The sequence below is a fragment of the Aulonocara stuartgranti genome (assembly GCF_965226115.1).
Source record: "Aulonocara stuartgranti genome assembly, chromosome: 19".
NCBI classification, from domain to species: Eukaryota; Metazoa; Chordata; class Actinopteri; order Cichliformes; family Cichlidae; genus Aulonocara; species Aulonocara stuartgranti.
Genome location: NC_138955.1, coordinates 3,251,170 through 3,264,489, shown reverse-complemented (window position 1 = coordinate 3,264,489; position 13,320 = coordinate 3,251,170). Strand labels below are relative to the sequence as shown.

The 13,320-nt window shown below is 39.6% G+C and overlaps 1 protein-coding gene across 2 annotated transcripts in view; it reads right to left on the bottom strand.

Moving 5' to 3' along the window:
- Positions 1-3: 3 nt before the first annotated feature.
- Positions 4-13,320, bottom strand: part of tdrd9 (tudor domain containing 9) — a 39,637-nt gene continuing 26,320 nt past the window's right edge. For both annotated transcript variants that reach the window (XM_082516574.1, XM_082516573.1), the window contains 21 exons: positions 13,070-13,232; positions 12,878-12,941; positions 12,403-12,466; positions 12,266-12,310; positions 11,014-11,067; positions 10,486-10,602; positions 10,234-10,341; positions 9,300-9,400; positions 8,981-9,151; positions 8,214-8,325; positions 7,899-8,114; positions 5,977-6,066; positions 5,633-5,890; positions 5,169-5,336; positions 4,560-4,630; positions 4,351-4,460; positions 3,710-3,806; positions 3,492-3,630; positions 1,895-2,013; positions 482-554; positions 4-380 (listed from right to left, as the gene is read on the bottom strand). In XM_082516574.1, the coding sequence (XP_082372700.1) occupies positions 282-380; positions 482-554; positions 1,895-2,013; positions 3,492-3,630; positions 3,710-3,806; positions 4,351-4,460; positions 4,560-4,630; positions 5,169-5,336; positions 5,633-5,890; positions 5,977-6,066; positions 7,899-8,114; positions 8,214-8,325; positions 8,981-9,151; positions 9,300-9,400; positions 10,234-10,341; positions 10,486-10,602; positions 11,014-11,067; positions 12,266-12,310; positions 12,403-12,466; positions 12,878-12,941; positions 13,070-13,232 (2,439 nt within the window). In that variant the 3' untranslated portion in view covers positions 4-281. The remainder of the gene's footprint in view (positions 381-481; positions 555-1,894; positions 2,014-3,491; positions 3,631-3,709; positions 3,807-4,350; positions 4,461-4,559; positions 4,631-5,168; positions 5,337-5,632; positions 5,891-5,976; positions 6,067-7,898; positions 8,115-8,213; positions 8,326-8,980; positions 9,152-9,299; positions 9,401-10,233; positions 10,342-10,485; positions 10,603-11,013; positions 11,068-12,265; positions 12,311-12,402; positions 12,467-12,877; positions 12,942-13,069; positions 13,233-13,320) is intronic.

Below are 13,320 nucleotides of genomic sequence, written 5' to 3'. Positions count from 1 at the left end.
TCATCTGTTGCAGACAACTATTTTTAATGACCAACTGCAGAAACACAAGGCAAAGAGGCTGAATCTTATCAATTAACTTCAGCAGCCACCAAGTTAAACAGGAAGTGTCTAGGTAACCGTAAATGAAGAAAGGAAGGAGGATTTTCCTGTTAGGATGAAAGCTACAACAAAAATTGGACGTGAAACTTGGGTGGGGGGAAAAAAAAAAAACCTCCTCCGAACAACAGTTAAAGTAAAATTGAAGTTAACCAAATCACAATGCAACACTTAAACAATCATTTTTAGTTGTTGAGCACAGTTACAGGGTGTAGCTGGTAGAGAACGGCTCTGGCGTTTCCACCTCTCGGCTCCACGATGTCCATCCTCAGAGAAGGATCCACCTGCAGGATAAATACATATTTTAAAGCACAAGGACCTAAATGTGCCTAAGCAGAGCAGATGATCAAATGAATAAATAAAAGTGCACTGATCTGCTCATTACCTGGTTCCATTTTCCCAGTTTTTCAAACAACTGGGGAGCAATGGCTTCCCTTGGCAGAGACTTCGTGAACAGTCTGCACAATAAAAACAGTAATAACTTAAAAATTCAGCATTTTTACTGTTTTTTCAAAAAAAACATTTTTGTTGTCCACCAAAGACATTTTGGCCTTCCCTAAAGAAAGACCATCAGGAAAAAGCTCCCAGTCCTCTGGTAGAGCAGGGGTTGTCAAACTTTTAGGGGCCAGGGACCCCTTACAGGGGTAAAATTGTTCCAAGTACCCCCTTCTAATCCCCATGCTCAGACTGCCTTTTGTACTCCTAGATTATGTAGGAATAATTTATATTTTAAATTTTTCAATATAAATACTCAATCTGTTTCAAAGAGCTATGAACTTCATAGAAAATAAACAAAACAAAATTTAAATAAACGTGAACACTTTTAAACTCCGGGCAAATTCAAGATGTATTTAAACTCAGAGCATTTTTTTTTTAAATAAATCGGAAAGCTTTCAAAAAAAATAAACAGTGAAAACACTGGAACAATTTAAATGAACCCATTTTGTTTCATGAGCAGTTTAAAGACTATTTAATTGGTTAAATTTTAACACAATGAACATATTTCCCTTATTAAAATTATTTGCAGAAAAATGAAAAATCTAGCAATTTTGCCTTATCTGGCTTTATTTCACAGTCAATCCAGTCATCAACAACAATTATTCCCTAACTCAGTGAGAAGGATGAGCGCGTCTCTCACTACACAGTTTCTCTATTCTTGTAAGGATGGATAACAAACAGACTCGAAGATCATCTTCCACTTATAAACGAGCTCTGTACTTCACAGTCAAAGTTGAAAATGATGATTTACAGAGGTAAGTGGCAGGAAAGGGGAGCAATATTTGCATACCCTCAGGAGCCAGTTTGGGATGCCACCCTGTCATCTGAAACCAAATGTGCACTGAGGCACACTGAACTTTTTCTGAAGTTGTTATCAGGTTCACCATTAATTTTTTCTGACGCATGTTACCTTTTCACTGAAAAAAAATTACTTTGTTTTATCTTTAAACTCTGGGTAATTTTTTATGTGATGCCGCTATAGCTTAGCTGGCTTAATTGCTTGATTTGCTATCACTTGAAGACACACAACACATTTGGGTTTTCCATCGTCATTCTTGATGAAGTCAAACTCGAGGTAACTGTCATACTTTCTCATTTTAGCTGATCTGGCTTTTGCGTTATTTGATGAAGCTTTGAGGATAAAGAGCACCCACAGGGCGAGTGGGTAATTGTATGTATGTATGTATATGTATATATATATATATATATATATATATATATATATACACACCTCAATTGTGCATGTTGACCCCTCAAAGACCTGAGCCAGGAACAACCCCAGTATGTATCTATATCAGACCTGATGAGGCGGTCCCGACAGTCCTCCTGCAGCTGGCTGATCCTGTCAGTCCCCAGATGCAGAGTGCCATTGGGGCCTTCGCACACGAGGTGGTTTATAGCCATTCGTAGAGCATTTATCTGAAAACAAAGAATCAATCAAGTGCCACATCATTTAAACAAACAAGTGAAGTACTACCATCCACACACACCACCAGTGTTGGGGAGTAACGGAATACATGTACCGCCGTTACGTATTTAGAATACAAAATATGAGTAACTGTATTCCGTTACAGTTACCGTTTAAAAAGGTGGTATTCAGAATACAGTTACTTTGTTGAAATAAATGGATTACACTGCGGTACTTTCCTGTTTCATCTTGTCGCGGGTCAGGACTGTTTGGGTTTTGTTTGACAGCTACGTTCTGTTGTTCCAGGCGGCAGCGTTACGGTTGCCATGGTTACAGGGCGACGCTCTCTCTCTCTCTCTGCGACTGTGTTTCCTGGGTGAGAGAGCGCCTTTTCGTTGTTGTTGTTGTGCTAAGCTAACAGGCAGAATGCTACAAGCATAGCTCTAAAGAATGTAGCATCATGGGCAGTGTAGTCCGTGCTGCAGGGAGAATGCACTGCCATACACGTTATGTGTCTGTGAGCGCGAGGAGGGAGAAAAAGGGGAGTGGAAAGGTACGAGCTGCCGTCGAGGAAAAACGGGAGCTGGAAGCATGTAAATATAATAATAACCACTGCAGCCAAGAAGAGTGCCTGACGAGCCCAGTTGTAAGTAAGCTATTAAGACTCGACTGTACACCGTGTTCGTGTTTTCCTCCGAAAACAATAAGTTCCGTTGGAGCAGTCTTTCAACGCCTCTCTTTGTCTCTCGCAAGAAAAATTGACCCACACAACAAAGTAAAGCTATTTTTCGGCTACGAGCCGACAGGGACCCCGCCGTATTAGTCAGAGGTCCCTTTACTACAGTTCGGAGTCGCGGACCTTCAGTAATAGTAATAAATCACACAGCAATAGTACATTCACGTAGTTGTAAAAAGCACGATAATATATTAAGTAATCCAAAGTATTCAGAATACGTTACTGTCATTGAGTAACGTAACGGAATACGTTACAGAATACATTTTGGGGCATGTAATCTGTATTCTGTAATGGAATACATTTTAAAAGTAACCTTCCCAACACCGCACACCACTGCCAGTATCACAAAGCATAGCTACAAACTGTATAAAAAGTAGTTTAGAACTCTATTTTCAAGCTTCAACATTAGCACTAATGACATAAATGACCACATCTGGATCACATTTGGATGAAAGGGTGGAGAGCTAATGTATAAGCAAATGTTAGCAAACTGCATGAGTAAAGTGCACACATACTTACACATAATGGTTAGTGTTACCAGATTAATAAAATACTAAAATTTCCCCAACAGCGAAGCACACACAGCAAGCCGTTCTTAATATTTGGAGAACTGAAAAACTCTTATTATGCCTGCCATGTAGGAACCTTCCTAAATGACACTGACTATTCAAACATGCACAAAGATTTCTATTCAGAATCCTTTGAGTGGCTGTTTTGATGATTTTACACAACGGTCTCTGAGGTTAAATTTACCTCAGTGATGTCGTCAACATCAATCTTCACATCAAAGGACAGTTCGATGTCATGTTCAGGCAGGATGGCCTCCTGTTTCTGACTGTTGAAGCCTAAGCCACAGAGTGCCCCAGTGTAGCAGGTTCTCTCTTCATCAGTGCTAAAAATAAATATGTTAGGTAAATAAGAATGTGAGTTTCTGTACATATATGTGCAGCGGTAATGCACATTTAACCAACCGTAGCTCCATGATGGGAGTGAAGAGCATCATTACAAGTGCAGGCAGTCCAGGGATGTCTGGCAAAATGGAGGTGTCTTTCAGCAGAATACGGGTACCTGCAACACAAACACACCCTTAAAGCTCTACATAAGATAAGACCCATTGCCAAGATCAAAACAATGCTCTCATAATCTGACCTGGAAAAAGTCATCTATGGCTTTGTTTTCTCTAGGCTAGATTAAAGCAAACCCTTCTATTTGGTAAAAATAAAAAGTTAGTCTGTCACCTTCAGCTAGCTCAAAATGCTTTTAGTGCATTATTTTATTGATCACCTCTAAAGGAGACCAGGGCCCAAAACAGAAATACTGAATTTTTGAGTCAAATTACAGCCTCAGATGCTTTTGGCTGTTCCAAAGTCGAGGTTGAACTCTAGAGGTGATGGAGCTTTTACCATTAAAGCGTCTCTGCATTTGAACCACCTCGTTATGTCATCCTTTCTGTGTAAATTTAATATTCTGCCTTGCTTATATTTCAAAGTCACAAATATTATGATTAAAGCTGAATTTAGAGCTCAAGCTTCTTGATGCAACTCCCCAATTTATAGTCTTGGGAACAGGACTAGGAGGACACTACCCTTGTAATATTTTGTTTATCTGGTACCTGTGGAGCTGACTGACACAGTCCCAGCCACCAGCATCTTCTGATGTCTGCAATGTGGGTTTTCATTCAGAGCCAAGGAGTTGATGCTGTTCTTCTCTATACATACAGTCCTACAGGAGGATACAGTGATCATCGGCAGAGGGAGGGTGGTTGTAGGTACATATTCTTGTTTTGCTTTGTTTTGTTTTTTAAATCTCTGTAGTGCTTACTTGTAGAGCGTGTTGCTCCTCAAGCTGTGGAAGCTCATCATATGAGGACTGGTTGGTCCATGCAGACGAACCTGCAGTGTCAGAGGGAATAGCAATCAGACATAACATGATGCATTCACTGATCACAGTGATGCAAAACTGTGTCGTCACTGTTCTGGCTGTCACATTGAATGGGTGTGCCTCTGAATGAACACAAACACATGAACTGAGCCACTGAAATGGCTCCCTCTTCTGGATAAACTGACAGCAGCAAACAGTAAAAAAGGCGGTGGCATCCATCACACATTCAACACCAAAGACTCAGTGTTATTCAAAACCCACCATTAGCTATAGATATTGTCTTTCTAACAATTCACTCAAAACCTTAAAGATCTTCAACCATTCTAGTTTTACTAGACTAGGATGCTTTCATGAGAAATTACCAGCACTGCACAGGCATCACAGGAACACGAAGGTGACAATTAACTACTTTTGGGGCATTTGTATTCCATTTTTAGTCTTGGTTTCAGAATTGTTAAAGCCCTGTTTACTAAGCATGCTGTAACATATTTTCTGATTCCTTCTTAGAAGCATCTAAATGTGCAAAACTTTGCCTGGATTGTTTCGTACTTTTGTCCTGGAATAGGACTGGGGTTGCTTGGAAAAGTGGGTAAGCAGGCTGTCGATGAGCTCCTTCTCCTCTTTTTTGCGGTTGCTCCAGGTGTTGCTTACAGAGTTGGGCACATATGTACCTTCCTCCATGTCCTTGTACAGAGACATCAGCACCTCATGGTTTTGCTGCAAGAGCACAAAAACATTCAATACTTTGACTGAGAAAAGCACAAAATGCTTCAGATCTATTCATACAGAACTTTTTGTCTCAATGCATCTCAGTCTGCCTGCAGCACATGCAGCAAACCTGAGGCCAGACATCTCAAATAGTTTGTCTTTAAAATTCTAGCTTTCATTTTTACTTCAATTAGCTAAAGTATTTTTTCAATACAAGTTTTGTTTTAAGTTCAGTTTAAAAAACTGAAATAACTTCATCTTAAGCTGCTAAGAGAACTAGTATTTCTTTCTGCTTATTGTGTCACCTTGGAGTCAAAGCTCTCTTCAGCCTTCACAGCATGTCCTTCTTCCACCAGCAAGTCTACCACGCTGGTGTTTGCTGTCTCAGAGTGGATGAGCAGATCCACACGCATCACACCATAGAGGATGGAGTACAGGGACACGATGAGAGATTGGCCCTTCACTAGATTGATGAAGCGGTTGCGGGCGCGGCTGCTCCACTGGTTCCCCAGAATGATGGACTGATTTGAAGGACGCATACCAGTGACCTGGAACTCCTGAGCCTGATATGATAAGCAGTTTATCTGTTACTATTAATCTGGTGTGCATTTTATCTGCTGACTGATTGTGGCATTTATGATGTTGCTACCTGGAAAGGATGAGACAGCAGATCAGACGGCAGCTCTCTGAGGCTGCTGCAGGAAACGATCTCATTGTTGCCATAGTCCAAAAAGAAGACCTGCAGAAAGATGAGACGCCTGGGTGATAAATTTGCAAAAATTACCATGTTCAAAAAATGTTCTCTGGTTTTAGAGACCAAGGAGGAACTACATCCAATTTCATGAAGCACTGAAATACCAGGACCCAGATCTATTTGAAGATTTCAAGTTGAGCAAGTTGCAGTTCTTAATAAAAAAATTACAAACAAACAACATCTACATTTTTTTCTGAGACATATATATACATATTAAATATTTAAATGTTAAGGCTAAAATGTTATGAGTTTAGAAGTGATATATATATATATATATATATATATATATATATATATATATATATATATATATATATATATAATGAACCGTTCGATACAGTGCTTTCAGTTCGGTACGCATATGTATCGAACAATACAACATTTTTAATTTATTTTATCAACTTTCCTTCTGACGATGCTGTCTGTGTTGAGCGCTCAGTGGATCTGCGTTCGACTACTCCGCCTAGGCTGCACTGTCGAGCGCAGATCCACTGAGCGCAGCACAAGCTAGTGAGACAGAAGCTAAGCTTGTTGCAACATGGCAACTGCCTCAACGCTACCTGAAATTGAACCTCCCCCACCCTCATTCAGATCTGGCCTTTGAAACTATCTTGGTTTTCATGTGACGTATGACCCTGATGGTAAGCACGTCATGTACAAAAGTAAAACAGTATGTCGGATGTGCCACGCAAAGCTCAATTGGTGGGAACTAGTGCATTAGAGCAGTTAGCCTGTTAACGCCGTCCAGCCCCATGCACGGGGCGATCCGCGGTAACTCGTTAATGGAGATTTGCGTTAATGTCATTTTAACGAAATTAACGCCGACAGCACTAGTGGGAACAAAATTAATATGACTGCAGATTTATGCCGACATCTCCCTAGTGGAAGCAGACAAAAACAACAAGCACGCATGCTACAAACTTTACCCGAGTCATTTAGACAGCCATTAGCACATGATTCTCCTTATGGGACTTGATATGTTTAATATGCTGTTGAGAATATAGCCCAGAAGAAGCGTATAGTATAGCTTTTATTTTGGAAAGAGCCATTTCTCTGTAATAAACTCTCTTTTCCAAAGATGAGGGATTTCTCGATCAGATAGATTTTTTTTTTATTTTTATTACTTTGTTGTTTCAGCAACATTACATTTAAAAACTGTACGTTTGAGTTAAAATATATATGTATAATTTTAATAAATGATAAATTAAAAAGACATGAACATTTTTTTGTATCGAAAAAATATCAAACCGTGACACCAAAGTATCGAAGCGAACCGTGAATTTTGTGTATCGTTGCACCCCTAATAAGTATATTTACTTAGGAAAATGAAGAAAGTTTAATTGTATTTCGGTAACTGCAAGTACTGTGTTTTTATCTTTTTTCAATAAAAATATTTGCAAAAAAAAAAAAAAAAAAAAAGAGTTCAAATGGAAAAATTACAGCTAGACCTTCAAACCAATAAGCTCAACTCTTTCCCCTCAGATGCCTGTTTGAGTGTGCATCAGAAGTCAGTGAGGGTGATCTCAGCCTACACAGCTCACCCTTGTAAAAAACTGTGACCTGATCTAATGGTCAAACATATATACTGAGGTTTCAAAACTCATCATTAAGGGTACTGGGGAGATTGTCAAATGCCATCTTCATGGGTGAACTTCTGTCTGGACTTTAAAAAGGTACAGAATCCTAACTACGACAGGCTAATCACAAGTAAAAAAGATAGAAAAATAGAAGTAAAACTTGCAGAGAAAAGTTACAGAGAAAATAAACGGGTGTCCTAAATTTTGAGCAGCAGGCTGCAGAGTGTAAGTAATATTTACCTCCACTGTGTTGCCACGCATGTGTAGGATCTTGGCACGGTAGTACATGTTCTGCTCATTGAACTCAGAGTAGGGAGCCAGGCACAGCAGGTTGGGGTAGAGCGACACAGTTAAAGGATGCAGCGTGCATGTGTTAATATCTGCTGTCATTTGGCGCTGTTTTTCCAAGCTGGCTTCATCTGCTTGGAACCCCCAGAAATGACCAACCTCCACCACCTACAGCAGATTTCAGAGACGATACATCCATTAATATTTATTCAAATAAAGAAAGTCGGGTATTTAGTAGGGGAAATAAAAACAGAATAGAAGACTAACTTTTGTGATGTTCACCACAAACAAGCGATTGGGGGGTAGCTTGGCGGGGTCGATGGTGCTGCTGACCACTCCCACTGGGCAGACAGACTGGCTCTGGAAGTCAACATTCACGCTGCACAGAAACAGAGATTTTAGGTGATGCTTCGCTGTCACCACTGACTACACACTGGCATGTGTGTACTTATAGCCGTTTTACTGTGATGAGTTAAACTGAGTCAGCATCTCATTTTAAAGAGTAAACAGATGTCTGCTATGTGTTCACCAAAATAAAACATTTTAAGAACAAGCAAACGTACAATTTTATTCAGAATTTACCAGCAATAACAACAGCTGAACATTATATTTTATGGAAAAAAAACACAAATTATGAGGAGAAGCTAAAACTGTATTTTATCAAAATATGTCAGCATTCTTACAATTAAATAAATGTGTCACCCTACAGCCCAGCAGGGGTAGGAAGAAGCTGGCACTGCTTTGCCTAAAACCTCCACTCTGAGTCCAATGATTGCTGGCAAGAGGCATGCAGAGTGCTAGGATGTCAGATTACATTAAGGTTTAGGGCCAAGGCACTGACCACTGCAGCCTGTTATGTAGGGGTTAGATTTGCCAGAAACACTGAGTCCTCAAATGACAGACACAGCCACAACTTAGTGGTTAAGATGACATTTTGTCCTTGCCGAACATGTTCAAGATTTCAGCTCATGACTTAGATTTTTCTCAGAGAGACAACTACATTTGGCATCTGAAATATGCGAAACTCGGCGTACCGTGAATATTTCATGTGAGTTATGTGTCTGTTCCCAGCACAGTTTTCTATTTGTTCAATGGGGTAGACTGACAGCTCCATTGCAGGGCTCTGATGGGCCAGCAGGAGGGCAAGAGACACTTCAGGTAGCACACCAGAGTCCTGGGATGTCCTGTAGAACTCCACATATGCTCTGAGTGCACACACACACACACACACACACACACACACACACACACACACACACACACACAAAGTGAGATTAAAACTAAGTGCACAAAGGTTCAAGCAGACAAAGTACTGAGTGATGATGTTTGACTTGCCACAGTAGCCTCTAGTACCTGGAGCTATCAAAGGAAATGGCTTTGACCTGTCCACAGAGGCGGAACAGGCACTGCAGCTGCTTGTAATACAGGAAACTGTACGGTGGAAGGTTCCTCAACTAAAAACAACAGTTTGATGATACAATTAGAAAAACAAAACTGACAATTTAATTGCCTATAAACCAAATTATAATTTGGACAAAAATAAAAAGTCTGGGTCCGAAAAGTGAATGCTTAATTGCCTTAAACCTTTCTAAAGGCTAGCAGCAGTGACAACCTCTTCTAAGTTTGTGGTGAAGCGGCCCTTATTTCTTCACTTTGTGATTATTTTCCTAATGAACCTGGGCTCAGTTGATAGTTTCAGGTCAAACGGAATAATAATAATATTTTTAATGCTTTTGAGAACATTATGGCCAATTTGTGAATTCAAGTATGGAATGGAGCTTGGTCTGTTGCAAAAGCAGCAAAATTGGCTTCAGATTCCAGCTAGACAAGCAAATATAAATGTGTAGAGCAGGCAAACACAGAGACACTATTGGCTACAAATTTTTGTGGAGACGTGACTACAAACAAGATCACTTGATCTGTATTTAAGACAATTTAATTGGATAAGTGGAAGAAATCGATGGATGGATGGATGGATAGATACTTTATGCACTTTTAATTAAAAACTGTCCATCAAACATCTTTAAAAACTTTAAGGACATGCAAGCAAGCTGCGAAAAGGGAGTGAGATAAATTTGTCGTTCTTAGACATTTACGAGAAAAGTAAAGCCTGTTTTAGGTAAATCATCAGCCAGCTTGAATTGTACATGAAGTCTAATAATGATAACAACAACCAATTGCTTATTAACAAGTTTATAAATAATTCTTATTATGTTAATAACGTAATGTGCTATGTTAACATGAAGTAAAGTGTAGCTGAGCCAAGCTGTAGATGAGGTAATAATACCATCACTGTCGTTCTGGGGTTGAAGCCACTCAGCTCTCTGGAAGCCAGGGCTTCATCTATATCCACCTGGAGAAAGTAGTTTGGGTAGTACGCACCAGCAATGACCACCTAAGAAGCAGTGAGTCACAATTTACATCAAACTGACAGTCAAATATACTCAGACATGCAAAACAACCCAAAGCTCCTTACATTGTCACACTATGATGTTTAAGACAATTTATAAACATCCCACAGTTTTCAGCAAAGACTAACCTGAAGAATGAATGCCTGCTTGCGTGCACTGGTGTAGTCTGAGAACTGGCTTTCCTCTGCTACATTCATGTTGAATTGGGACACACGCTTCTTCAGCTCCTCATACAGCTCTGCAACCTGGTCAGCAATTTCAGCAAGCAAGTATTTATACTTTCTTTAAACTGCATGTCCAACAGCTAGAAAACATTGTAAGGACTATAAATTTTAATACCTAATTTGCAAAAGACATCATGGGGTTACCCATGACCTCACAAAAGGAATCAAATTTAAATTAACTTAGCGCAAAAAGTAAGGCAATTTGTGTTTTGTTGTTTATTGCTTTGTTGTAACAAAGCTTCCTGGCAACACTGTTGGAAAGCCTGTTAATTTCCCCTGAAACTGTGGCTCATTTGCTTACTTTCTGTGCCAAGTTTGTATCAGCTTAAAATACACTGCAATTATCACTTAACACCTGCTATTTAATGCACTCAGGTCACGCCTTCTCCTGAAATGTTATTCTCTGAACACATGCGACTTTGATCTCTGTACCTCTCTGATCCTCTTGATCTGAATGAAGTTCTCCTTTCCCCAGTCCAGTTCATCCTAAGAAGAAAAGGCAGCAAATACATTTAATTTTTGCCAAAAACACAAAACAAACAGACAAAAAAAAACAAAAACATTGTTATAATGTTGTGTTAAGTTTAATTCACTCTTAGAATTTGAATACCTCAACACTTTTATGGGAGGCTAAAAATTCTAAGTAGGTACCCTGATCATTTCTATAATACCTAGATCTTTCTGGCCTCAGCAAACAACAACCAGGCTATAACAACAATAACAGCAGCTACTAAGAACTGTTATGTGAGGTCTTTGACATGAAAAACAGGGCACAGAATGTATTGCAAAAACACAGGATAAATCTTGTTTTGAGTGACAACTTCACAGAGTCAGCTAGAAGTTAAACTGTAAAGAAGATGGTTCTACAGCAGGATAATGATCCAAAAAATAGACCTCAAAAGTCACCAGGTGAATAACTTTTTTACTAGAGACAATTGCTGTACGAACACACAAAGTGCTGGCAGGTTGATGGGGATGGTTCATAAAAAGCCCTCCCACATAGTGCGTGGGTTTTGTTTCTATGGCAACATCATCTAGACAACATATCACCAATCTGACCAGTGTTGTATGATAGACTATCCTTGCCCCTTTCCTATTTATTCCCTATTTCTTATTCCTAGACTTTAATCCCTGTGACGCTGACATGGATAGTCAGGTTGGAGAGACATGGTCAGAAGAAGCTGCTCCTCCATTTTTTGGCTACCCATTTAATGTGATTTGTTGCCTTAAAAACTGATAACAGCAATGGCACCAGCACCTATTATTGTCTATATTTTATAGAGAATTAGCCTTGGAAAATCACTTGCCACAGGATCCAAAATCCTGAAACCAGGAAGGAAGATAGTTGTACATTTTCTTTGTTTCAAATACTGTAGTAATATCTCCATTAGCTCTAATAATACCCTTTTAGTTGTCTGAGTGAAAAAGTGAATTGCTGAAACAATTACACTACTTCTATTCTTTCAGAATCTCTTGGTATAGTTTGCCTCCTAAGAGGCTTTAGGATGTCAGAAAACGTCTCGAGCAGGTCTGACTGTGAGTTAAAGTGAGTGACAATCAGCACTTATTGATCTTCTTTCATTGGTAAGTAGTTTGTACAAAGCTTTCTGGTGTGCTTGGGGTCATTATCCTGGTAGGGTGGCTCACATCGCTGAAGGTTAGAGTAATTTAGTTCATAGTATACCTTTGGGTGCCTCAGCTGTCCTTTCTTCTTGGCTGAGTGCCATGCCTAATATAAAGAAACGAGAGAGAATAGAGCAACCACACATGAAAATCCACTCAAAATCAAAACCTGCTGGAGATATGTAAAAAATTCTTTACCTTGAAGGCATTTAGGAAAGCTATGGAATCACTTGGTGTGCCACGGGTAAAAGCCAGCTTGCTCCTGGAGTTACACATGATACAAAAAAATAATAATTACAAAACACACAACCCATATCTGCTTTTGACCTGATTCTAATGTAAACATGTTACAATTAGACACGTGACCAATATAAGTATACACTGGAAGAAAAATTACTGACGATCTAAACTAAAAAATCCCAAACTGGAGGTGAACAGTGGAGTGATGTGACATTATTTTTTCATACTTTTTCATTTTTGCTGGAATGTGAGCATTTTTCTGAATGCATCAGATATTACGCTGCACTAAACATGTAAAGGTGCGTCAAAAGCTCTAGTTTAAATCAAGTTACTTTACTACGTAATGCATGAAATGCAGCCACAGTGTTGGTACACAAAATCTAATGTGACATCATGAGTCTGTAAATCAGTGCACCTGCTGGATCAGACTCACCTATGGCCAGCAATCTGCTGCATGGACGGTATCGCAAAGAAGCTCTTCAGAGAGTGAGAGGCAGCTGAGAATGAGAGAGTATGTTGTGCAAAAGTATTCCGAAAAACATGTTACACATTTAGGCTGTAAAGCTATGTCTCTAGAAAACATGCCGTAAACAACAGATACCACCAAGTACCATGATAGACTAACCAATGATGAGGCACTCATCCAGGCAACCAAAGACGTGGCCCAGGACAATCATCTTCCCCAGGTACAGGTCTAAAGGCAAGTGAGCCAGCACTCGGCCCAGGAACGTCAGCTCACCATCTTCATTTTGACCTCTGCTTTCACTTTTCACAGACAGCGCACCCATCTGCAGTGTGACAGACAGCATACTCTATGCACACAACTAATGAACTTCTAAACTCATAACATTTTAGCTTTAACATATGCGTATACAC